Below are 25,595 nucleotides of genomic sequence, written 5' to 3'. Positions count from 1 at the left end.
TTCCTCCTGTCACAAGTCCTCTTCTTCATATTCATGTTTCACTTGATGACAATAAATGTTTTCACCACAATTGAGCTTTTATTATATATTTAGAATGCACACTTACAAATGAGAGGAAAATATGAATTATCTGCAGCTTCAGATAATGAAAAACACAGTTTGTTTGGAATGATGAGATGTAATGACATTCATTACCTTGTCAATAGAATTATATTAATGTTAGAAGATATATAGACTTTATAACGTCACCACTGAGCTATGTTGATCAACACAAAATCATAAAATACAGTAGAACAATCATAGTTGTCAAGTTATTTGTCTCATTATCTTTTAAATTAAACATTGAAATGTTTTCTCTTACAATTGTCACATTTTCTCGTGCTCAAACAATTTTGACAAGAATTTTCGTATTTCTTTGGACTGCACTCCATAAATAACTGGGTTGAGGCTGCAAGGAATGATATGAAACAAAATGCTGGAGAGTTTCCTATAGTCTGAGTACTGAGGGAAGCGATGTAGAGCAATAATAATCATTCCACTAAATGTCATGATGAGATACACCATTAGATGAGTGCTGCAGGTCTTTAAAGCTTTACTGTTCAGAGACTTGTTTTTACTGGTCAGACAGACGATGGTTATTTGAGTATATGTGAGAACTATGCTGCCGATAGAAGCTGAGAGCAGGACCACGGTGAACGTGAGGCCGTAAACATTATTAACAAACACACTCTCACAGGAGAGTTTGAACAGCGAGGCGTTGTCACAGAACGGATTCATGATCTTTGTCCTGCATCGGTTCAGTCTTATGGTCAAACCCAGCAGAATCCCCACCAACACAAAGGCCACGCCCCAGGCAGACACTGTCAGCTTGATCACCATCTTGTTGGTCATGATGGCAGCGTAACGCAGAGGATGACAGATGGCCACATATCTGTCAAAGGCCATGATCATCAGCACCGTGTGGGAGGTGGTGCCGAACATGTGTGAGGTGAAAGCTTGGACCACACACTCGTAATAACTGATGAGATGTTCAGAGGGAGGACGCAGGATGTCTATGAGCAAACGCGGGACCATGAGAGAGTTTCCAAGTATGTCATTAAATGGCAGGTTACAGAAAAGGAGGTACATGGGCTGGTGAAGGTTTTTGTCTGTGAAAACTAGGACAGCAATGCCTACGTTAGCTACCAGGATGAACAGATAGGAGAAAAGGAAGAAGAGGAAGACTGGGTAGATTGATTCATTTGAAACATTCAACCCCTCCAGCTGGAGTATGAAGCTGTTGTAGGTGTAGTTTTCCATCAACCTGAAAGAATAAAGAAATGTTGTTATTGTCATGTGTAATGAGACAAATCATTTCAGAAAAAAGTCAAATCGTATCACATTATTTTGATCAGTCAACTTCAGTATAAGTTCCACAAATCATCATTGTTTGAACAATAAAAGCTGAGGTAATATTATTTCAGTAATATAACTGTGTATGTTTTTCCTCTTACTCAAGAAATTAATAAAAAAGGTAAAGGTTATAAAAAGTACTTTTAAGTACTGGATACATACTTAAGAGTGTAATGTCAGTTAGCCTTCTTTCCCTGGTCGATATCAGCCCTGCTGATAACACCCACCTGCACATAACAACAGTTATATTGATGTGATTCCTACTTTAGGGAATTCAACTATCAACACCTTTGATAATACCTGATGACAACATTCAAAATCTTAATGATGAAATACACAACTTGTGCCACTTAATACCTGAATGTTTTTCTCATGCTATTCTACCATAAATGCTGCAATTACTCTTATACCTTTAGTAACTTCAAAGTTCACAAAACAATTGTGTCATCAGAATCATAATAATCAGAATCGAAATATTCATAAAAATAATGGGGTGGAAGTTGTCTGAATTCTGTTACTATGGCCGAATACTATGACAGTTTTACACAAGACTCTTGAAGCTCTTTCTTTTTTTTCATGATCCCTTTATTCTTTGACCTCGATGTCATTTATTTATGCCTATTGCAAATTCTTGTAGCTTTGGTCTTAAGCTACTTTCCAATATATGACCTGAACTCTGGATATTCTCCTGACGTTTTCTGGAGGGAATGCATGTGAGACATTCTCTGCAGTTTTTCCTGCCAGCCAACAAGTCAAACTCTCAATAGTGTTTGAGTGTGTCCATGTGAGGATACAGCAAGATTCTGACTGGAAAACTCACTGTGAGCGAGTTAGCAGATTTATGAGAGACGCTAAACTGAAATAAAACACAAACAATACAAATATCTCAGAGAAAAGGGTGCAGACGGCCTCATATCTGTCAAAGGCCAAGATCATGAGCATAGTGTGGGAAGTTGTACCAAACAAATGTGTAGTAAACACATTCATTAAAACGTATTAGACATTCAGAAGATGGCTGCAACATATCTGAAAGCAACCAGGGCACAATATGAACACCAAGGTACATGGGCTGGTGATGGTTCTTATCAGTCAGAATGGAAATCCCAATATTCATAACGTTACAAAAATGTAGGAAATTAAGTCCGAGAAAAAGACTCCGAATCCTTTGTGACTTTGAACCCCTCCAGCTGGAGAGTGAAGCTGTTGTAGATGTAATTTTCCATCAACCTGAAATAATGAAAATAGCTATACAGACTATGTAACAACGACGCTAGTGCCAAGTTTAATACGTTTTCAAGCCTGTTTCGTTTTCAAAAATGTGATTAATTTGGGAGAAAAAAAAGTTAAGTGTCATTTTTCAGGCCCTGGTTACAGTTAACCCCTAACCCTAACCCAATAATACTCCATGTTTAGACCACAGGGCTTACACTAGTTCTTTGTACACTCTACGGGCCTGATCTACTGACATCCAAAATATAGATATATAATATTATAACACATTGCACGTTTGGTTGGTGAGGACCCCCACACAACTGAAGAAAACTCAAGTTTGGGCACAGTTGTGGTCACAGAAAGCACACAGAACTTGACAGTTGATAACCAGCGTGGCAGTTAAGACAAGGATCAAAGGCCTGAAGTCAAGCAAGCTGTCGACGCGAAGGAAGGAAGAATCGACTGAACTGACTTAACCATGGCGAAGGAAACTCTTGGGAAAACAGTCAAGCAACTGAAGCAAGAGAGGACCTTAGCTAAAACTGCCTTCACCAAGCAAGCAAACTACCTGAGCAGAGCTGCAGAAAGCATGATCAAGCATGAACTACAAGATGAGTTCAGCAAGCTCAGTTCTCTGGCAAGGCATGTCAGCAATGCAAATGATGAATGCATGGCTGGCCTACTGGCAGACATTGAAGATGAAACCGATGAGGGTGAAGAAGTCAAGCTCGACAAGCACCAGCAGGATGAGCTTGAAAAGACAATGGCAGAGTGTGACGTGAAAGTGGTTGAAGTCCGGAAGGCAGTCCAATCCAATCTCTGGCCAAGATATGGTGAAGATGAGGTAAACTCTGCAATCCAAGAAACAGAAATAGCCTGTGATAGAGCTCATGCAATCCCCATCGCTGCTATCAATAGAGACGGCTATGAACTGCAGCTGGAAGAAGCGAAGAAGCTCCATGATGCAATTGCATGCCTGAAAGACTGGGAAAAATGGATCCCACATGATCGGACAGCACGCCTGGGAGGCAGAGTAAAGGATCTGAGAGCACTCGGCAACAACCTGAAAGCCAGAAGGGCAGAATTCCTCGCCGCACAAAGAATTGCAGAGGAGGAAAGAAGAGGAAGAGAGCCTCAACCGATGGCAGTTCCACAACCAGTGGTGAGAATAAAGCCAACCAGTCTACCCAAATTCACTTGGTTCAAGAGGAATTTTCACAGATGGAAGAGAGACTGGAGAACCTGCAAAGGCAGGGAGAGCCAACCGGCTCATTGGAGGTAAGGAAGTTCCAACTCCTTGACAGTGTAGACGAGAGAATATGCAAAGACCTGAGCCTGTCAACATACAACAGTGCTGAGGACATGTTTAGAGTACTTGACAACAGGCATGGAAACAAGTCAACAATTGCCTTGGAAATAATTGAAGACCTGGAGAAAATCCCTCCTTTAAAGTCACACCAGACAAGGAATGTAATTGACTTAATTCAAGCTGTAGAAAAGGCCCTGAATGACCTCACCGAGCTTGAAAGCACAGGAGCCATCAAGAATCCCCTGGTGATCAAAACCACAGAGAGCAAACTACCAGACAATATGAAGAGAGACTGGCTCACATTCATGGTCAATCCAAGAAACGGTGTCACACCTGACAATCACTTCGACAGCCTTCTTACATTCTTAAAGACTCAGAAGGAGATTGTAGAGAAGGTAGACCAACTGGGTGTAAGTGAAACATCTGAAAAGAAGCCTATTTACCTGGAGAAGAAGTATGCCTCTACAAGGTCCACAAGGAAGAAGTTCTTCCCCGACACCAACCTGGAGGACCTTCACAGACCAGAGCACATTGAGCTTCTCATCGGCCACTGTGAAGGAAGACTCGCTCCACAAAGAGTAAAGCTAGTAGGAGATCTTGTCCTTTGGGAAAGCCCTTTAGGAAAGATCGTTGGCGGAGCATATCCAGACCTCTGTGAAGTAGTGGACATGGCTCTGCACAATTCTGAGACTCACTTTGCACGATTGATGAGAGTCACAGCAATGAAGTATCAAGAAATTGCTGAGATGCAAGAATTCAAGGCTGAAACCAAAAGCACAGTTGCTGGCAGATAATTCTTAGACTGGTGGAAATGGGACAGTATTGGGGCGGCCTGTGAACCCATGTGTGGAGGATGCCGGTGCGGTAACTGTCAACTAGGAGGCAAAGACATGACTCTGAGTGAGGAGAGAGAGCTAGAGATTATCAGACAAGGCCTCACCTATGTGAAAGCAGATGCTCACAGTTATGAGCCTCACTGGGACACAAAATACCCCTTGATTAAAGATCCAAGTTCCCTGCCCAACAACAGGAATGCAGTGGAGGCCACTTTTCTGAGGAGAGAGACAGCTTAAGAAAGAACCGGAGTGGCGTGTGGCATACACAACTCAAGTCCATGAGATGGTGGAAAGAAAAGCAGCAAAGAAACTCAATCACAATTCATTGAGCACATTCACAAGATGCACTCCAGACCTGCAGAGGGCGACCACATGCAAAATAGTTGGTGGAACCCAAACTCTCAACATTGCAAAAAAAAGCATGGCATGAAATGTTTGGAGTTATATGGCTGGAAGTGTAGCAACACTAACTGGTAGCAGAGACTACGATCTGGCAGTGTGAAGGTGGTCAGGAGGAGTATGTGTAGATGCTTGATGACAGATGAGGTGCAGCTGGTGAGGCTCTGCACTGACTCCGGTGCACCTGCAGGCAATCACACACACAGGAAGAACCACTCAGGGAGTGGTAGCAGGTTAGCAGTACCCAGAACTAGAGGGAGAGGGTAGAAGCAGTTTGAAGGGCAGATGTAACAGGAACATTTCAATTGGTTTAGTTATTTTGTCCCAAACAGTCACCTTTTACTCTCTTTTGACTTTGCCTTGTACACAAGCTTCTCACAGTTCTACTGAATATCAGAAATAAGGACAGAGATGTTTTGTACCACAAATACGTTTGTAAGTTCATGTTTTGAAAAAAGACGTAAACCAGTGCAATTTTCTAAATGTTCCAAATGCTGTGACCAAAATGTCTCCAACTATGCTCTGAAGCATATGTATGTGCAAAATAACCACAATACTTGAATGAATATTCACTAGATTTAGTGTGGGTATTTCTTGGGTCATTTCTTGATTATTAACTTTTGGAGCTTATCTGCCAAAGGTCAATGTAAAAAATTTGCTCCACAAATTTCTTTCTAATGTATTTTAGCAAATAATAGGGATATAAAAAAACCAAACTATTCTGATCAGAAAATGATTCCTCATTAAATAATACTGTAAGATAAGTGACATCAAGAGGTGATCAGTGCATTGTTCAAACATTTATTTTTTTCACTGCTGCAACTCTTCATCCAACTGTGTCTGTATCCTTGAAACAAAGTCATCATGTCATCACCGTTATCGAACGTTTCCTCCTGTCACAAGTCCTCTTCTTCATATTCATGTTTCACTTGATGACAATAAATGTTTTCACCACAATTGAGCTTTTATTATATATTTAGAATGCACACTTACAAATGAGAGGAAAATATGAATTATCTGCAGCTTCAGATAATGAAAAACACAGTTTGTTTGGAATGATGAGATGTAATGACATTCATTACCTTTGCAATAGAATTATATTAATGTTAGAAGATATATAGACTTTATAACGTCACCACTGAGCTATGTTGATCAACACAAAATCATAAAATACAGTAGAACAATCATAGTTGTCAAGTTATTTGTCTCATTATCTTTTAAATTAAACATTGAAATGTTTTCTCTTACAATTGTCACATTTTCTTGTGCTCAAACAATTTTGACAAGAATTTTCGTATTTCTTTGGACTGCACTCCATAAATAACTGGGTTGAGGCTGCAAGGAATGATATGAAACAAAATGCTGGAGAGTTTCCTATAGTCTGAGTACTGAGGGAAGCGATGTAGAGCAATAATAATGATTCCACTAAATGTCATGATGAGATACACCATTAGATGAGTGCTGCAGGTCTTTAAAGCTTTACTGTTCAGAGACTTGTTTTTACTGGTCAGACAGACGATGGTTATTTGAGTATATGTGAGAACTATGCTGCCGATAGAAGCTGAGAACAGGACCACGGTGAACGTGAGGCCGTAAACATTATTAACAAACACACTCTCACAGGAGAGTTTGAACAGCGAGGCGTTGTCACAGAACGGATTCATGATCTTTGTCCTGCATCGGTTCAGTCTTATGGTCAAACCCAGCAGAATCCCCACCAACACAAAGGCCACGCCCCAGGCAGACACTGTCAGCTTGATCACCATCTTGTTGGTCATGATGGCAGCGTAACGCAGAGGATGACAGATGGCCACATATCTGTCAAAGGCCATGATCATCAGCACCGTGTGGGAGGTGGTGCCGAACATGTGTGAGGTGAAAGCTTGGACCACACACTCGTAATAACTGATGAGACGTTCAGAGGGAGGACGCAGGATGTCTATGAGCAAACGCGGGACCATGATAGAGTTTCCAAGTATGTCATTAAATGGCAGGTTACAGAAAAGGAGGTACATGGGCTGGTGAAGGTTTTTGTCTGTGAAAACTAGGACAGCAATGCCTACGTTAGCTACCAGGATGAACAGATAGGAGAAAAGGAAGAAGAGGAAGACTGGGTAGATTGATTCATTTGAAACATTCAACCCCTCCAGCTGGAGAGTGAAGCTGTTGTAGGTGTAGTTTTCCATCAACCTGAAAGAATAAAGAAATGTTGTTATTGTCATGTGTAATGAGACAAATCATTTCAGAAAAAAGTCAAATCGTATCACATTATTTTGATCAGTCAACTTCAGTATAAGTTCCACAAATCATCATTGTTTGAACAATAAAAGCTGAGGTAATATTATTTCAGTAATATAACTGTGTATGTTTTTCCTCTTACTCAAGATATTAATAAAAAAGGTAAAGGTTATAAAAAGTACTTTTAAGTACTGGATACATACTTAAGAGTGTAATGTCAGTTAGCCTTCTTTCCCTGGTCGATATCAGCCCTGCTGATAACACCCACCTGCACATAACAACAGTTATATTGATGTGATTCCTACTTTAGGGAATTCAACTATCAACACCTTTGATAATACCTGATGACAACATTCAAAATCTTAATGATGAAATACACAACTTGTGCCACTTAATACCTGAATGTTTTTCTCATGCTATTCTACCATAAATGCTGCAATTACTCTTATACCTTTAGTAACTTCAAAGTTCACAAAACAATTGTGTCATCAGAATCATAATAATCAGAATCGAAATATTCATAAAAATAATGGGGTGGAAGTTGTCTGAATTCTGTTACTATGGCCGAATACTATGACAGTTTTACAAAAGACTCTTGAAGCTCTTTCTTTTTTTTCATGATCCCTTTATTCTTTGACCTCGATGTCATTTATTTATGCCTATTGCAAATTCTTGTAGCTTTGGTCTTAAGCTACTTTCCAATATATGACCTGAACTCTGGATATTCTCCTGACGTTTTCTGGAGGGAATGCATGTGAGACATTCTCTGCAGTTTTTCCTGCCAGCCAACAAGTCAAACTCTCAATCGTGTTTGAGTGTGTCCATGTGAGGATACAGCAAGATTCTGACTGGAAAACTCACTGTGAGCGAGTTAGCAGATTTATGAGAGACGCTAAACTGAAATAAAACACAAACAATACAAATATCTCAGAGAAAAGGGTGCAGACGGCCTCATATCTGTCAAAGGCCAAGATCATGAGCATAGTGTGGGAAGTTGTACCAAACAAATGTGTAGTAAACACATTCATTAAAACGTATTAGACATTCAGAAGATGGCTGCAACATATCTGAAAGCAACCAGGGCACAATATGAACACCAAGGTACATGGGCTGGTGATGGTTCTTATCAGTTAGAATGGAAATCCCAATATTCATAACGTTACAAAAATGTAGGAAATTAAGTCCGAGAAAAAGACTCCGAATCCTTTGTGACTTTGAACCCCTCCAGCTGGAGAGTGAAGCTGTTGTAGATGTAATTTTCCATCAACCTGAAATAATGAAAATAGCTATACAGACTATGTAACAACGACGCTAGTGCCAAGTTTAATACGTTTTCAAGCCTGTTTCGTTTTCAAAAATGTGATTAATTTGGGAGAAAAAAAAGTTAAGTGTCATTTTTCAGGCCCTGGTTACAGTTAACCCCTAACCCTAACCCAATAATACTCCATGTTTAGACCACAGGGCTTACACTAGTTCTTTGTACACTCTACGGGCCTGATCTACTGACATCCAAAATATAGATATATAATATTATAACACATTGCACGTTTGGTTGGTGAGGACCCCCACACAACTGAAGAAAACTCAAGTTTGGGCACAGTTGTGGTCACAGAAAGCACACAGAACTTGACAGTTGATAACCAGCGTGGCAGTTAAGACAAGGATCAAAGGCCTGAAGTCAAGCAAGCTGTCGACGCGAAGGAAGGAAGAATCGACTGAACTGACTTAACCATGGCGAAGGAAACTCTTGGGAAAACAGTCAAGCAACTGAAGCAAGAGAGGACCTTAGCTAAAACTGCCTTCACCAAGCAAGCAAACTACCTGAGCAGAGCTGCAGAAAGCATGATCAAGCATGAACTACAAGATGAGTTCAGCAAGCTCAGTTCTCTGGCAAGGCATGTCAGCAATGCAAATGATGAATGCATGGCTGGCCTACTGGCAGACATTGAAGATGAAACCGATGAGGGTGAAGAAGTCAAGCTCGACAAGCACCAGCAGGATGAGCTTGAAAAGACAATGGCAGAGTGTGACGTGAAAGTGGTTGAAGTCCGGAAGGCAGTCCAATCCAATCTCTGGCCAAGATATGGTGAAGATGAGGTAAACTCTGCAATCCAAGAAACAGAAATAGCCTGTGATAGAGCTCATGCAATCCCCATCGCTGCTATCAATAGAGACGGCTATGAACTGCAGCTGGAAGAAGCGAAGAAGCTCCATGATGCAATTGCATGCCTGAAAGACTGGGAAAAATGGATCCCACATGATCGGACAGCACGCCTGGGAGGCAGAGTAAAGGATCTGAGAGCACTCGGCAACAACCTGAAAGCCAGAAGGGCAGAATTCCTCGCCGCACAAAGAATTGCAGAGGAGGAAAGAAGAGGAAGAGAGCCTCAACCGATGGCAGTTCCACAACCAGTGGTGAGAATAAAGCCAACCAGTCTACCCAAATTCACTGGGTTCAAGAGGAATTTTCACAGATGGAAGAGAGACTGGAGAACCTGCAAAGGCAGGGAGAGCCAACCGGCTCATTGGAGGTAAGGAAGTTCCAACTCCTTGACAGTGTAGACGAGAGAATATGCAGAGACCTGAGCCTGTCAACATACAACAGTGCTGAGGACATGTTTAGAGTACTTGACAACAGGCATGGAAACAAGTCAACAATTGCCTTGGAAATAATTGAAGACCTGGAGAAAATCCCTCCTTTAAAGTCACACCAGACAAGGAATGTAATTGACTTAATTCAAGCTGTAGAAAAGGCCCTGAATGACCTCACCGAGCTTGAAAGCACAGGAGCCATCAAGAATCCCCTGGTGATCAAAACCACAGAGAGCAAACTACCAGACAATATGAAGAGAGACTGGCTCACATTCATGGTCAATCCAAGAAACGGTGTCACACCTGACAATCACTTCGACAGCCTTCATACATTCTTAAAGACTCAGAAGGAGATTGTAGAGAAGGTAGACCAACTGGGTGTAAGTGAAACATCTGAAAAGAAGCCTATTTACCTGGAGAAGAAGTATGCCTCTACAAGGTCCACAAGGAAGAAGTTCTTCCCCGACACCAACCTGGAGGACCTTCACAGACCAGAGCACATTGAGCTTCTCATCGGCCACTGTGAAGGAAGACTCGCTCCACAAAGAGTAAAGCTAGTAGGAGATCTTGTCCTTTGGGAAAGCCCTTTAGGAAAGATCGTTGGCGGAGCATATCCAGACCTCTGTGAAGTAGTGGACATGGCTCTGCACAATTCTGAGACTCACTTTGCACGATTGATGAGAGTCACAGCAATGAAGTATCAAGAAATTGCTGAGATGCAAGAATTCAAGGCTGAAACCAAAAGCACAGTTGCTGGCAGATAATTCTTAGACTGGTGGAAATGGGACAGTATTGGGGCGGCCTGTGAACCCATGTGTGGAGGATGCCGGTGCGGTAACTGTCAACTAGGAGGCAAAGACATGACTCTGAGTGAGGAGAGAGAGCTAGAGATTATCAGACAAGGCCTCACCTATGTGAAAGCAGATGCTCACAGTTATGAGCCTCACTGGGACACAAAATACCCCTTGATTAAAGATCCAAGTTCCCTGCCCAACAACAGGAATGCAGTGGAGGCCACTTTTCTGAGGAGAGAGACAGCTTAAGAAAGAACCGGAGTGGCGTGTGGCATACACAACTCAAGTCCATGAGATGGTGGAAAGAAAAGCAGCAAAGAAACTCAATCACAATTCATTGAGCACATTCACAAGATGCACTCCAGACCTGCAGAGGGCGACCACATGCAAAATAGTTGGTGGAACCCAAACTCTCAACATTGCAAAAAAAAGCATGGCATGAAATGTTTGGAGTTATATGGCTGGAAGTGTAGCAACACTAACTGGTAGCAGAGACTACGATCTGGCAGTGTGAAGGTGGTCAGGAGGAGTATGTGTAGATGCTTGATGACAGATGAGGTGCAGCTGGTGAGGCTCTGCACTGACTCCAGTGCACCTGCAGGCAATCACACACACAGGAAGAACCACTCAGGGAGTGGTAGCAGGTTAGCAGTACCCAGAACTAGAGGGAGAGGGTAGAAGCAGTTTGAAGGGCAGATGTAACAGGAACATTTCAATTGGTTTAGTTATTTTGTCCCAAACAGTCACCTTTTACTCTCTTTTGACTTTGCCTTGTACACAAGCTTCTCACAGTTCTACTGAATATCAGAAATAAGGACAGAGATGTTTTGTACCACAAATACGTTTGTAAGTTCATGTTTTGAAAAAAGACGTAAACCAGTGCAATTTTCTAAATGTTCCAAATGCTGTGACCAAAATGTCTCCAACTATGCTCTGAAGCATATGTATGTGCAAAATAACCACAATACTTGAATGAATATTCACTAGATTTAGTGTGGGTATTTCTTGGGTCATTTCTTGATTATTAACTTTTGGAGCTTATCTGCCAAAGGTCAATGTAAAAAATTTGCTCCACAAATTTCTTTCTAATGTATTTTAGCAAATAATAGGGATATAAAAAAACCAAACTATTCTGATCAGAAAATGATTCCTCATTAAATAATACTGTAAGATAAGTGACATCAAGAGGTGATCAGTGCATTGTTCAAACATTTATTTTTTTCACTGCTGCAACTCTTCATCCAACTGTGTCTGTATCCTTGAAACAAAGTCATCATGTCATCACCGTTATCGAACGTTTCCTCCTGTCACAAGTCCTCTTCTTCATATTCATGTTTCACTTGATGACAATAAATGTTTTCACCACAATTGAGCTTTTATTATATATTTAGAATGCACACTTACAAATGAGAGGAAAATATGAATTATCTGCAGCTTCAGATAATGAAAAACACAGTTTGTTTGGAATGATGAGATGTAATGACATTCATTACCTTGTCAATAGAATTATATTAATGTTAGAAGATATATAGACTTTATAACGTCACCACTGAGCTATGTTGATCAACACAAAATCATAAAATACAGTAGAACAATCATAGTTGTCAAGTTATTTGTCTCATTATCTTTTAAATTAAACATTGAAATGTTTTCTCTTACAATTGTCACATTTTCTCGTGCTCAAACAATTTTGACAAGAATTTTCGTATTTCTTTGGACTGCACTCCATAAATAACTGGGTTGAGGCTGCAAGGAATGATATGAAACAAAATGCTGGAGAGTTTCCTATAGTCTGAGTACTGAGGGAAGCGATGTAGAGCAATAATAATGATTCCACTAAATGTCATGATGAGATACACCATTAGATGAGTGCTGCAGGTCTTTAAAGCTTTACTGTTCAGAGACTTGTTTTTACTGGTCAGACAGACGATGGTTATTTGAGTATATGTGAGAACTATGCTGCCGATAGAAGCTGAGAACAGGACCACGGTGAACGTGAGGCCGTAAACATTATTAACAAACACACTCTCACAGGAGAGTTTGAACAGCGAGGCGTTGTCACAGTAAGGATTCATGATCTTTGTCCTGCATCGGTTCAGTCTTATGGTCAAACCCAGCAGAATCCCCACCAACACAAAGGCCACGCCCCAGGCAGACACTGTCAGCTTGATCACCATCTTGTTGGTCATGATGGCAGCGTAACGCAGAGGATGACAGATGGCCACATATCTGTCAAAGGCCATGATCATCAGCACCGTGTGGGAGGTGGTGCCGAACATGTGTGTGGTGAAAGCTTGGACCACACACTCGTAATAACTGATGAGATGTTCAGAGGGAGAACGCAGGATGTCTATGAGCAAACGCGGGACCATGATAGAGTTTCCAAGTATGTCATTAAATGGCAGGTTACAGAAAAGGAGGTACATGGGCTGGTGAAGGTTTTTGTCTGTGAAAACTAGGACAGCAATGCCTACGTTAGCTACCAGGATGAACAGATAGGAGAAAAGGAAGAAGAGGAAGACTGGGTAGATTGATTCATTTGAAACATTCAACCCCTCCAGCTGGAGTATGAAGCTGTTGTAGGTGTAGTTTTCCATCAACCTGAAAGAATAAAGAAATGTTGTTATTGTCATGTGTAATGAGACAAATCATTTCAGAAAAAAGTCAAATCGTATCACATTATTTTGATCAGTCAACTTCAGTATAAGTTCCACAAATCATCATTGTTTGAACAATAAAAGCTGAGGTAATATTATTTCAGTAATATAACTGTGTATGTTTTTCCTCTTACTCAAGAAATTAATAAAAAAGGTAAAGGTTATAAAAAGTACTTTTAAGTACTGGATACATACTTAAGAGTGTAATGTCAGTTAGCCTTCTTTCCCTGGTCGATATCAGCCCTGCTGATAACACCCACCTGCACATAACAACAGTTATATTGATGTGATTCCTACTTTAGGGAATTCAACTATCAACACCTTTGATAATACCTGATGACAACATTCAAAATCTTAATGATGAAATACACAACTTGTGCCACTTAATACCTGAATGTTTTTCTCATGCTATTCTACCATAAATGCTGCAATTACTCTTATACCTTTAGTAACTTCAAAGTTCACAAAACAATTGTGTCATCAGAATCATAATAATCAGAATCGAAATATTCATAAAAATAATGGGGTGGAATTTGTCTGAATTCTGTTACTATGGCCGAATACTATGACAGTTTTACACAAGACTCTTGAAGCTCTTTCTTTTTTTTCATGATCCCTTTATTCTTTGACCTCGATGTCATTTATTTATGCCTATTGCAAATTCTTGTAGCTTTGGTCTTAAGCTACTTTCCAATATATGACCTGAACTCTGGATATTCTCCTGACGTTTTCTGGAGGGAATGCATGTGAGACATTCTCTGCAGTTTTTCCTGCCAGCCAACAAGTCAAACTCTCAATAGTGTTTGAGTGTGTCCATGTGAGGATACAGCAAGATTCTGACTGGAAAACTCACTGTGAGCGAGTTAGCAGATTTATGAGAGACGCTAAACTGAAATAAAACACAAACAATACAAATATCTCAGAGAAAAGGGTGCAGACGGCCTCATATCTGTCAAAGGCCAAGATCATGAGCATAGTGTGGGAAGTTGTACCAAACAAAGGGCTGTGTCTTCTGTGGCACGAGCACTCAGGCTCGACACTCGGGCCGTTGTTGCACACACAGCACACACCAGGCAGCTGGTCAGCTGTATCTGGTGTGACGATCAGTGCCCTGACAGGAGAGGAATTGTTTTTGCTTCTGTCCATCCAAACATGCTAACACGAGCAGAAAGAATCCGTTCTCTCTGTCTTCTTCCTGCCATCTCCTCCTCACCACAATAACTGCAGCCATCTGTGCGTAGCGCTGTGCCGATTAGCACTTTCCTTTCAAACGTTTTAAATAAAGACGCAGTCACAACTACCACAATCTTTTTTCAGGCTTTGTAAATCACAATGCATGTGCTAAATTAAAGTATTCGCATCTATTTGTGCACTCAGGTAGAAACGCAGATTTTGCATATTCATTAAGGCAAACGTGCTAAATGAACAGCGCATGTTATTCTCCACGCAGACCTCAGTGCGCACTGTTAGTCGATCAGCTTGCATGTTTTTTTGTGGGTGAAATCAAGTTTGCACATGTTTTTACACACGCACACTTTTAGTAGATCAGGCCCTGTGAGTAATGCCCTAAGTCAATCAATCAATCAATCAAAATGTATTTGTATAGCCCATATTCACAAATCACAATTTGTCTCATAGGCTTTAACAAGCTGTGACGTCCTCTGTTCTTAACTCAACAAGGGTGAAACTACTAAAAAGGATCTGTCTCCCAGGACACAAGTGCAGTAGACGCCACGTGTAACTGAGAACGTCAGAGAAATAAGAGTAGTTACAGCGCTGGTTAGAGGAAACAGTTTGAAGCTTGATGGAACGTGAATAAATTGAGAAGTTATTGTCAGTAATGGTCGAGTATCTGAGGAGACATATTGTTTATCAAGCAGTCTTATTGTGATCATAGTCTACGATCAGCTGCCACCTCGATCATGATCCACCATCATGATCCACGATGTGGATCTGCGAGCGATAAGGCCCAGGGACTCCGGGAAGAAGTCAAGTCAGTAACATGTTGATGAGACGTGAAGTTATTTGATGTGATAAGGAGGGAGCAGAGGAAAGAGAAGCTCCATGTGTCATGTGTTCCTCCACATTCTAAAGCTACAGCAGCAGAACTCAGAGCTGATCTAAGACGAGTCTGGACCAGCTCTAACGATAAGCTTTATGTTAAAGGAAGGTTTAAAGCCGACTCTTAAACACTGAGAGGAGGTCTGCCTCCTGAACTGACCCTGAGATGATTCCACAGGAGAGGAGCCTGATGCTGAAACCTCTGGCTCCTCCTCTACTTTGAGAGACTTTAGGGACAACAAGTAAGTCTGACTTCTGGGAGCATTTTGGACAAGCTGCAGGGTCTTTAATGACTTACTGCTGGAGCCTGATAATAAGGAATTACAATAATCTAGTCTGGATGTGACAAAGGCGTGCACTAGTTTTTCTGCTTCTTTTTGAGACAGGACATTTTTGAGATATTACGTAAGTGAAAGAAGGCGGTCCCAGAAATGTGTTTAAAGTAAAGCCTAGTTTATGCTTCTGCAACACGTGACGCAGTCGTTGAGCATTCGAAGTTCTGCGTCGAAGGAACGCGTTGCTCTGCAATTCACCGCCATGCTGCTAGGGGGTGTGGCTGTGTGTTTGTGTGGTTATAGCCGAATCCTCGCTTTTTCTTCTGTAAAGTAAACAACAGTAAACAATGGCGACCGAGGTGGAGCTGCTGTTTTTGTTGTTTGAGCTCATTAATATTGAGGAACAAATGCTTATATTGCAAATGTTGAAGCGCGGGCGACAGAGAAGACGTTTGCGGAGGTGTTTTTATGACGAGGAAGAAAGACCGGAAAAGCAACTGCCGGAACTTACGTTCTGAGCGGACCAATCACAGCGCTTGCGGTCCACGTCGACGCGACGCGTAGTTAGGATTTTTGGGAGGCGCACGTCAGGCTACGCCGTAGGGGTCCGCGTTGACGGCATAGGTACGGCGTAGGTACGGCATAGGTACGGCGTCGACGCGACGCAGAAGCATAAACTAGGCCTGAGAATCAAAGGACCAATCAGGATCAAAGAAGACTCCCAGATACCTGATTTTTCTCTCTAAGGGCCGAGAATAAGAACCTCTGTTTTATCTGATTTTAATAAGAGAAAACTGTGGGTCATCCAGACTTTTATGTCCTTGAGAAATGCTAAGTATGGGTATAAAAGATGCCCTAACAACAAAAACTCCTTCCAGCTTTTCCCTGAGCAGCGAGTTGTGTTGAAAGAACTGGAGAAGTCAAATCTGTTGAGCTATTGTTGAAGTCACAATATCACTCTCATTAGATTAGCTCCACACACCTAACAAATGCATTACTCCCTCAGTTGTAAAAACCTGTTCAATCGATGAGGCAACCTGACCACCCACCAACACCTGAGAACCATATTTAAATTTTTAGCTACTGACTCAACCATAGATGAAATTTGATAAAATGACAAACAGACATAAGAAGTGAAAATACTACAGTATATATACTATAGCCATTTTAGCTCTGCTTTGTATTCAGTAATAATCATTATTGAGGAGTAGTATTGAGACAGAAAAAGCTATGTACAGAATTTATAGCAATAACATCAGTATATATAATATATAACTGAGTCATATATATATAAAACACTCTCTTCACTTTGTTCCATTTCTCTATCAATATATTATGTGAATATCACACAATCATTTGCAGACTAGAGTATTTTGCTGTGAACATTTATTTACATATTTACAATATGTGTATATTTTAAGCAAAAACAGAAGCTTTCGTTGAGAATTAATCAATTTATTCGCAGTTCATATGAGTTCTTTTGACAATTTGCTTAATAAAAAGAAACATTTATTTTTTACATGATGCCAAACATTTTTTTGTGCAAAACATTTCAAATAGAAATTTCCGTATCTCTTTGGACTGTACACCATAAATAATGGGGTTGAGACTTCCAGGGACAAGGACAAACAGAATGGCAGAAAGTTTCCTATAGTCTGAGTACTGAGGGAAGCGATGCAGAGTAATAACAATGATTCCACTAAACATCATGATGAGATACACCATTAGATGAGTGCTGCAGGTCTTTAAAGCTTTACTGTTCAGAGACTTGTTTTTACTGGTCAGACAGACGATGGTTATTTGAGTATATGTGAGAACTATGCTGCCGATAGAAGCTGAGAGCAGGACCACGGTGAACGTGAGGCCGTAAACATTATTAACAAACACACTCTCACAGGAGAGTTTGAACAGCGAGGCGTTGTCACAGTAAGGATTCATGATCTTTGTCCTGCATCGGTTCAGTCTTATGGTCAAACCCAGCAGAATCCCCACCAACACAAAGGCCACGCCCCAGGCAGACACTGTCAGCTTGATCACCATCTTGTTGGTCATGATGGCAGCGTAACGCAGAGGATGACAGATGGCCACATATCTGTCAAAGGTCATGATCATCAGCACCGTGTGGGAGGTGGTGCCAAAGAATTGTGTAGTGAAAGCTTGGACCACACACTCGTAATAACTGATGAGACGTTCAGAGGGAGGACGCAGGATGTCCGACAGCAACCGGGGAACAATATGAGTACTTCCAATGATGTCACTGACTGACAGGTTACAGAACAGGAGATACATGGGCTGGTGAAGGTTCTTATCTATGACAATTAGAATGGAAATTCCAATATTCATAACCATTATAACAATATAGGAAATAAAGTACAAGAAAAAGACAGGGTACATGGTATCCTTTGTCACCTTTATCCCCTCCATCTGGAGAGTGAAGCTGTTGTAGGTGTAGTTCTCCATCAACCTGGAACACAAATGTATAGTTTGTGTTATTATATCCGTTGAGTTAGTCTTGATACAACTGATACTTTAAAGGTCCAAAAAGTTAAAGTATCAACAAAAGCATGCAACAGTACAAATCCTTACAAATTAGAAAACTACAATTCGACATTATAAAATATTTTTCAACATTCATAGTTGTAGTAAAGCGAGACGTGCTTTGGGACTTAGTTTCATCAGTCTTGACTCATCTGTACCTACAGGTCCTAGCACAGCAAGACCTCCTTCTTTTTTAAATACATAGCTTTTTCATTGGGGAATCAGTTAGCATTACATAATGTCTGATGTAACATCAAGGGACTTTCCTACTCGGCAAAGTTCCATTTACACTAAACTCTGCAAACAGAATCCTGTCATAAAAACAACAGAAATAACTTATGTAGTAGCTTCCAGAACAATTGTTACAAATTGTTTCACAAAGGACAAATGAAGAAAAACAAGAAAACAAAACACAAGTAGCACAAAGTAGCAATATTTTATGATGAGTTCTAAAAAGCACAGGCAGCAAAACCAGAGTTAGCTTTTTAACAAGAGACTCAAGAGTGAAGTTCTGGTTTGACCCGACTGAAAGTTTTAACAGTGACGACCACAAGCTGAGTTAAGCCTGGTAAACACTTCAGGATACTTGGGACACTTTTGACCCAAGTCACCTCTTCCACCTTCAGCCGTGACCACATCCAGAGGGTTTTTCTCCTTTTCGTTTGTTTCACCTCGACAGGAACAAACTCAAAGGCCTTAATCATGAGCACAGTGTGAGCGCTGGCCCCAATAAACTGTGTGGTGAAAACGTGAACTACACATTCATAATAACTGATGATACCTAGAGTACTTCCAAGTATGTCACTGGCTGACTTTAAAACTGGAGATACATGGGCTGGTGAAGGTTCTTATCGATGGCAATTAGAACTGAAATGCAAATATGCATAACAGTTAAAAAAGTATGTCACTAAGAATATAAAAACAACAGGGTACATGGATTTCTGTGTGACCTTTAACCCCTCCATCTGGAGACTGACGCATACAATATGTAAATCTTTAGCCACTGACTCAACCATTAAGGACATTTGATAAAATGAAAAACAGAAAAAAGAAGTGAAAATACTTAAAACTGCTGCAGTTGGAAGTTCATTCCTTAATGGCTTCAAAGTTAATTACACAACAAAGTGTTAAATCTAACACACAACATGCTGATCAATTAGCTGTTTTAGCACTGCTGTGTATCCAGTAATAATCATTACACTAATCATCATTGACCACGAGCATTGAGACACACAAGCAATATACAGTATTCATAATAATAAAATCAGGACATTTTTCTGCTCACTTTTGACAACCAAAGCTGTTCACATCTACAGAGGTCTCCTTCCATGTTTCTATGTGCTGTGTTCAAATATTCTCTTTGTTCCATTTCTGTATCAATACATTAAGTGATTATCACACAATCATTTGCAGACTAGAGTATTTTGCTGTGAACATTTATTTACATATTTACAATTAATATATATTTTAGGCAAAAACAGAAGCTTTCATTCAGAGCATTAACATTGATACATTTTTTTCACGGTTCATGGTTTCATATGAGTTCTTTTGATAATAAAAAGAAACATTTATTTTTTACATGATGCCAAACATTTTTTTGTGCAAAACATTTCAAATAGAAATTTCCGTATCTCTTTGGACTGTACACCATAAATAATGGGGTTGAGACTTCCAGGGACAAGGACAAACAGAATGGCAGACAGCTTCCTATAGTCTGAGTACTGAGGGAAGCGATGCAGAATAATGATGATCATTCCACTAAACATCATGATGAGATACACCATTAGATGAGTGCTGCAGGTCTTTAAAGCTTTACTGTTCAGAGACTTGTTTTTACTGGTCAGACAGACGATGGTTATTTGAGTATATGTGAGAACTATGCTGCCGATAGAAGCTGAGAGCAGGACCACGGTGAAGGTGAGGCCGTAAACATTATTAACAAACACACTCTCACAGGAGAGTTTGAACAGCGAGGCGTTGTCACAGTAAGGATTCATGATCTTTGTCCTGCATCGGTTCAGTCTTATGGTCAAACCCAGCAGAATCCCCACCAACACAAAGGCCACGCCCCAGGCAGACACTGTCAGCTTGATCACCATCTTGTTGGTCATGATGGCAGCGTAACGCAGAGGATGACAGATGGCCACATATCTGTCAAAGGCCATGATCATCAGCACCGTGTGGGAGGTGGTGCCGAACATGTGTGTGGTGAAAGCTTGGACCACACACTCGTAATAACTGATGAGACGTTCAGAGGGAGGACGCAGGATGTCTATGAGCAAACGCGGGACCATGATAGAGTTTCCAAGTATGTCATTAAATGGCAGGTTACAGAAAAGGAGGTACATGGGCTGGTGAAGGTTTTTGTCTGTGAAAACTAGGACAGCAATGCCTACGTTAGCTACCAGGATGAACAGATAGGAGAAAAGGAAGAAGAGGAAGACTGGGTAGATTGATTCATTTGAAACATTCAACCCCTCCAGCTGGAGTATGAAGCTGTTGTAGGTGTAGTTTTCCATCAACCTGAAATAATGAAAATAGCTATACAGACTATGTAACAACGATGCTAGTGCCAAGTTTAATACGTTTTCAAGCCTGTTTCGTTTTCAAAAATGTGATTAATTTGGGAGAAAAAAAAGTTAAGTGTCATTTTTCAGGCCCTGGTTACAGTTAACCCCTAACCCTAACCCAATAATACTCCATGTTTAGACCACAGGGCTTACACTAGTTCTTTGTACACTCTGCGGGCCTGATCTACTGACATCCAAAATATAGAGAGCTAAATTACGTCTGCATTATAACAGATTGCACATTTGGTTGGTGGGCGTTTTGCGGGTGATCTACTTCAAATGATTGCGCAAATGATAACAGTTGCAAACATGGTGGAGGCAGTAGTATTTAAATGAGTGTTTTGCGTGTGTTACTGGTTTCTGCCATGGAGCATTACGGGGAGCAGAATTAAATTTAATGCAATAGAACTGGATGTGTTAGTGGAAGAGGCAAACAAACATGCTGTTGAGCAAAGAAATATGAATATAACTTAAAGAAACACAATATGGGAGAGTATCTGCAAGAAAGTAAATGATGTGGGTAAAACAAAAACCAATGAAATTAAGAGTAGAAGAAAATAAATAGCTCATAATAAAACCTCGGTGGAAGAGATGCCTCTCACCAATATTGTGCGGCAAGTGAGGGCTGTGTCTTCTGTGGCACGAGCACTCAGGCTCGACACTCGGGCCGTTGTTGCACACACAGCACACACCAGGCAGCTGGTCAGCTGTATCTGGTGTGACGATCAGTGCCCTGACAGGAGAGGAATTGTTTTTGCTTCTGTCCATCCAAACATGCTAACACGAGCAGAAAGAATCCGTTCTCTCTGTCTTCTTCCTGCCATCTCCTCCTCACCACAATAACTGCAGCCATCTGTGCGTAGCGCTGTGCCGATTAGCACTTTCCTTTCAAACGTTTTAAATAAAGACGCAGTCACAACTACCACAATCTTTTTTCAGGCTTTGTAAATCACAATGCGTGTGCTAAATTAAAGTATTCGCATCTATTTGTGCACTCAGGTAGAAACGCAGATTTTGCATATTCATTAAGGCAAACGTGCTAAATGAACAGCGCATGTTATTCTCCACGCAGACCTCAGTGCGCACTGTTAGTCGATCAGCTTGCATGTTTTTTTGTGGGTGAAATCAAGTTTGCACATGTTTTTACACACGCACACTTTTAGTAGATCAGGCCCTGTGAGTAATGCCCTAAGTCAATCAATCAATCAATCAAAATGTATTTGTATAGCCCATATTCACAAATCACAATTTGTCTCATAGGCTTTAACAAGCTGTGACGTCCTCTGTTCTTAACTCAACAAGGGTGAAACTACTAAAAAGGATCTGTCTCCCAGGACACAAGTGCAGTAGACGCCACGTGTCACTGAGAACGTCAGAGAAATAAGAGTAGTTACAGCGCTGGTTAGAGGAAACAGTTTGAAGCTTGATGGAACGTGAATAAATTGAGAAGTTATTGTCAGTAATGGTCGAGTATCTGAGGAGACATATTGTTTATCAAGCAGTCTTATTGTGATCATAGTCTACGATCAGCTGCCACCTCGATCATGATCCACCATCATGATCCACGATGTGGATCTGCGAGCGATAAGGCCCAGGGACTCCGGGAAGAAGTCAAGTCAGTAACATGTTGATGAGACGTGAAGTTATTTGATGTGATAAGGAGGGAGCAGAGGAAAGAGAAGCTCCATGTGTCATGTGTTCCTCCACATTCTAAAGCTACAGCAGCAGAACTCAGAGCTGATCTAAGACGAGTCTGGACCAGCTCTCACTATAAGCTTTATGTTAAAGGAAGGTTTAAAGCCGACTCTTAAACACTGAGAGGAGGTCTGCCTCCTGAACTGACCCTGAGATGATTCCACAGGAGAGGAGCCTGATGCTGAAAGCTCTGGCTCCTCCTCTACTTTGAGAGACTTTAGGGACAACAAGTAAGTCTGACTTCTGGGAGCATTTTGGACAAGCTGCAGGGTCTTTAATGACTTACTGCTGGAGCCTGATAATAAGGAATTACAATAATCTAGTCTGGATGTGACAAAGGCGTGCACTAGTTTTTCTGCTTCTTTTTGAGACAGGACATTTTTGAGATATTACGTAAGTGAAAGAAGGCGGTCCCAGAAATGTGTTTAAAGTAAAGCCTAGTTTATGCTTCTGCAACACGTGACGCAGTCGTTGAGCATTCGAAGTTCTGCGTCGAAGGAACGCGTTGCTCTGCAATTCACCGCCATGCTGCTAGGGGGTGTGGCTGTGTGTTTGTGTGGTTATAGCCGAATCCTCGCTTTTTCTTCTGTAAAGTAAACAACAGTAAACAATGGCGACCGAGGTGGAGCAGCTGTATTTGTTGTTTGAGCTCATTAATATTGAGGAACAAATGCTTATATTGCAAATGTTGAAGCGCGGGCGACAGAGAAGACGTTTGCGGAGGTGTTTTTATGACGAGGAAGAAAGACCGGAAAAGCAACTGCCGGAACTTACGTTCTGAGCGGACCAATCACAGCGCTTGCGGTCCACGTCGACGCGACGCGTAGTTAGGATTTTTGGGAGGCGCACGTCAGGCTACGCCGTAGGGGTCCGCGTTGACGGCATAGGTACGGCGTAGGTACGGCATAGGTACGGCGTAGGTACGGCGTAGGTACGGCATAGGTACGGCGTAGGTACGGCGTCGACGCGACGCAGAAGCATAAACTAGGCTTGAGAATCAAAGGACCAATCAGGATCAAAGAAGACTCCCAGATACCTGATTTTTCTCTCTAAGGGCCGAGAATAAGAACCTCTGTTTTATCTGATTTTAATAAGAGAAAACTGTGGGTCATCCAGACTTTTATGTCCTTGAGAAATGCTAAGTATGGGTATAAAAGATGCCCTAACAACAAAAACTCCTTCCAGCTTTTCCCTGAGCAGCGAGTTGTGTTGAAAGAACTGGAGAAGTCAAATCTGTTGAGCTATTGTTGAAGTCACAATATCACTCTCATTAGATTAGCTCCACACACCTAACAAATGCATTACTCCCTCAGTTGTAAAAACCTGTTCAATTGATGAGGCAACCTGACCACCCACCAACACCTGAGAACCATATTTAAATTTTTAGCTACTGACTCAACCATAGATGAAATTTGATAAAATGACAAACAGACATAAGAAGTGAAAATACTACAGTATATATACTATAGCCATTTTAGCTCTGCTTTGTATTCAGTAATAATCATTATTGAGGAGTAGTATTGAGACAGAAAAAGCTATGTACAGAATTTATAGCAATAACATCAGTATATATAATATATAACTCAGTCATATATATATAAAACACTCTCTTCACTTTGTTCCATTTCTCTATCAATATATTATGTGAATATCACACAATCATTTGCAGACTGGAGTATTTTGCTGTGAACATTTATTTACATATTTACAATATGTGTATATTTTAAGCAAAAACAGAAGCTTTCGTTGAGAATTAATCAATTTATTCACAGTTCATATGAGTTCTTTTGACAATTTGCTTAATAAAAAGAAACATTTATTTTTTACATGATGCCAAACATTTTTTTGTGCAAAACATTTTCAATAGAAATTTCCGTATCTCTTTGGACTGTACACCATAAATAATGGGGTTGAGACTTCCAGGGACAAGGACAAACAGAATGGCAGAAAGGTTCCTGATGTCTGTGTACTGAGGGAAGCGATGCAGAGTAATAAGAATGATTCCACTAAACATCATGATGAGATACACCATTAGATGAGTGCTGCAGGTCTTTAAAGCTTTACTGTTCAGAGACTTGTTTTTACTGGTCAGACAGACGATGGTTATTTGAGTATATGTGAGAACTATGCTGCCGATAGAAGCTGAGAGCAGGACCACGGTGAACGTGAGGCCGTAAACATTATTAACAAACACACTCTCACAGGAGAGTTTGAACAGCGAGGCGTTGTCACAGTAAGGATTCATGATCTTTGTCCTGCATCGGTTCAGTCTTATGGTCAAACCCAGCAGAATCCCCACCAACACAAAGGCCACGCCCCAGGCAGACACTGTCAGCTTGATCACCATCTTGTTGGTCATGATGGCAGCGTAACGCAGAGGATGACAGATGGCCACATATCTGTCAAAGGCCATGATCATCAGCACCGTGTGGGAGGTGGTGCCAAAAAGTTGTGAGGTGAAAGCTTGGACCACACACTCGTAATAACTGATGAGACGTTCAGAGGGAGGACGCAGGATGTCCGACAGCAACCGGGGAACAATACGAGTACTTCCAATGATGTCACTGACTGACAGGTTACAGAACAGGAGATACATGGGCTGGTGAAGGTTCTTATCTATGACAATTAGAATGGAAATTCCAATATTCATAACCATTATAACAATATAGGAAATAAAGTACAAGAAAAAGACAGGGTACATGGTATCCTTTGTCACCTTTATCCCCTCCATCTGGAGAGTGAAGCTGTTGTAGGTGTAGTTCTCCATCAACCTGGAACACAAATGTATAGTTTGTGTTATTATATCCGTTGAGTTAGTCTTGATACAACTGATACTTTAAAGGTCCAAAAAGTTAAAGTATCAACAAAAGCATGCAACAGTACAAATCCTTACAAATTAGAAAACTACAATTCGACATTATAAAATATTTTTCAACAATTATAGTTGTAGTAAAGCGAGACGTGCTTTGGGACTTAGTTTCATCAGTCTTGACTCATCTGTACCTACAGGTCCTAGCACAGCAAGAC

The 25,595-nt window shown here is 40.9% G+C and overlaps 6 protein-coding genes and 1 long non-coding RNA gene across 9 annotated transcripts in view; 1 reads left to right on the top strand and 6 right to left on the bottom strand.

Annotated features, from left to right (window-relative positions):
• The window catches only part of LOC138413773 (uncharacterized), an 85,099-nt gene that overhangs the window by 18,979 nt on the left and 40,525 nt on the right, over positions 1-25,595 (top strand). The window lies entirely within an intron of this gene.
• Positions 113-1,308, bottom strand: LOC138413821 (olfactory receptor 8G17-like). Its single transcript, XM_069539932.1, has one exon. It carries the CDS (start codon positions 1,297-1,299, stop codon positions 367-369), a length of 933 nt encoding a protein of 310 aa, XP_069396033.1. The 5' UTR covers positions 1,300-1,308; the 3' UTR covers positions 113-366.
• Positions 6,402-7,343, bottom strand: LOC138404883 (olfactory receptor 8G17-like). The gene has a single exon (XM_069510259.1). The coding sequence runs from the start codon at positions 7,332-7,334 to the stop codon at positions 6,402-6,404; it is 933 nt and encodes a 310-aa protein (XP_069366360.1). The 5' UTR covers positions 7,335-7,343.
• LOC138413817 (olfactory receptor 8G17-like) lies at positions 12,183-13,378 on the bottom strand. The gene has a single exon (XM_069539922.1). It carries the CDS (start codon positions 13,367-13,369, stop codon positions 12,437-12,439), a length of 933 nt encoding a protein of 310 aa, XP_069396023.1. The 5' UTR covers positions 13,370-13,378; the 3' UTR covers positions 12,183-12,436.
• Positions 17,275-18,225, bottom strand: LOC138404882 (olfactory receptor 8G17-like). The gene has a single exon (XM_069510257.1). The coding sequence runs from the start codon at positions 18,223-18,225 to the stop codon at positions 17,275-17,277; it is 951 nt and encodes a 316-aa protein (XP_069366358.1).
• On the bottom strand, positions 19,872-22,667 carry LOC138404881 (olfactory receptor 8G17-like). The gene has a single exon (XM_069510256.1). It carries the CDS (start codon positions 20,820-20,822, stop codon positions 19,872-19,874), a length of 951 nt encoding a protein of 316 aa, XP_069366357.1. The 5' UTR covers positions 20,823-22,667.
• On the bottom strand, positions 23,419-25,335 carry LOC138404880 (olfactory receptor 8G17-like). Its single transcript, XM_069510255.1, has 2 exons — positions 24,396-25,335; positions 23,419-23,552 (listed from the first exon to the last, which is right to left on the bottom strand). The coding sequence occupies exons 1-2, from the start codon at positions 25,333-25,335 to the stop codon at positions 23,419-23,421; spliced, it is 1,074 nt and encodes a 357-aa protein (XP_069366356.1).

Source organism: Paralichthys olivaceus, chromosome 15, assembly GCF_024713975.1.
Source record: "Paralichthys olivaceus isolate ysfri-2021 chromosome 15, ASM2471397v2, whole genome shotgun sequence".
In the NCBI taxonomy this organism is placed as follows: Eukaryota; Metazoa; Chordata; class Actinopteri; order Pleuronectiformes; family Paralichthyidae; genus Paralichthys; species Paralichthys olivaceus.
Note: the sequence above shows the minus strand (reverse complement) of the source record. Positions and strands in the feature narration are given on the sequence as shown.

What these genes read in the sequence shown, in the direction of transcription:
- LOC138413821 (XM_069539932.1), bottom strand. Translation starts at nt 1,299, where the DNA reads ATGGAAAACTACACCTACAACAGCTTCATACTCCAGCTGGAGGGGTTG.
- LOC138404883 (XM_069510259.1), bottom strand. Translation starts at nt 7,334, where the DNA reads ATGGAAAACTACACCTACAACAGCTTCACTCTCCAGCTGGAGGGGTTG.
- LOC138413817 (XM_069539922.1), bottom strand. Translation starts at nt 13,369, where the DNA reads ATGGAAAACTACACCTACAACAGCTTCATACTCCAGCTGGAGGGGTTG.
- LOC138404882 (XM_069510257.1), bottom strand. Translation starts at nt 18,225, where the DNA reads ATGGAGAACTACACCTACAACAGCTTCACTCTCCAGATGGAGGGGATA.
- LOC138404881 (XM_069510256.1), bottom strand. Translation starts at nt 20,822, where the DNA reads ATGGAAAACTACACCTACAACAGCTTCATACTCCAGCTGGAGGGGTTG.
- LOC138404880 (XM_069510255.1), bottom strand. Translation starts at nt 25,335, where the DNA reads ATGGAGAACTACACCTACAACAGCTTCACTCTCCAGATGGAGGGGATA. An exon ending in AAAAAAATGTTTGGCATCAT is followed by an intron (nt 23,553 to 24,395) that starts GTAAAAAATAAA and finishes TCTCAAGCCTAG; the next exon opens with TTTATGCTTCTGCGTCGCGT.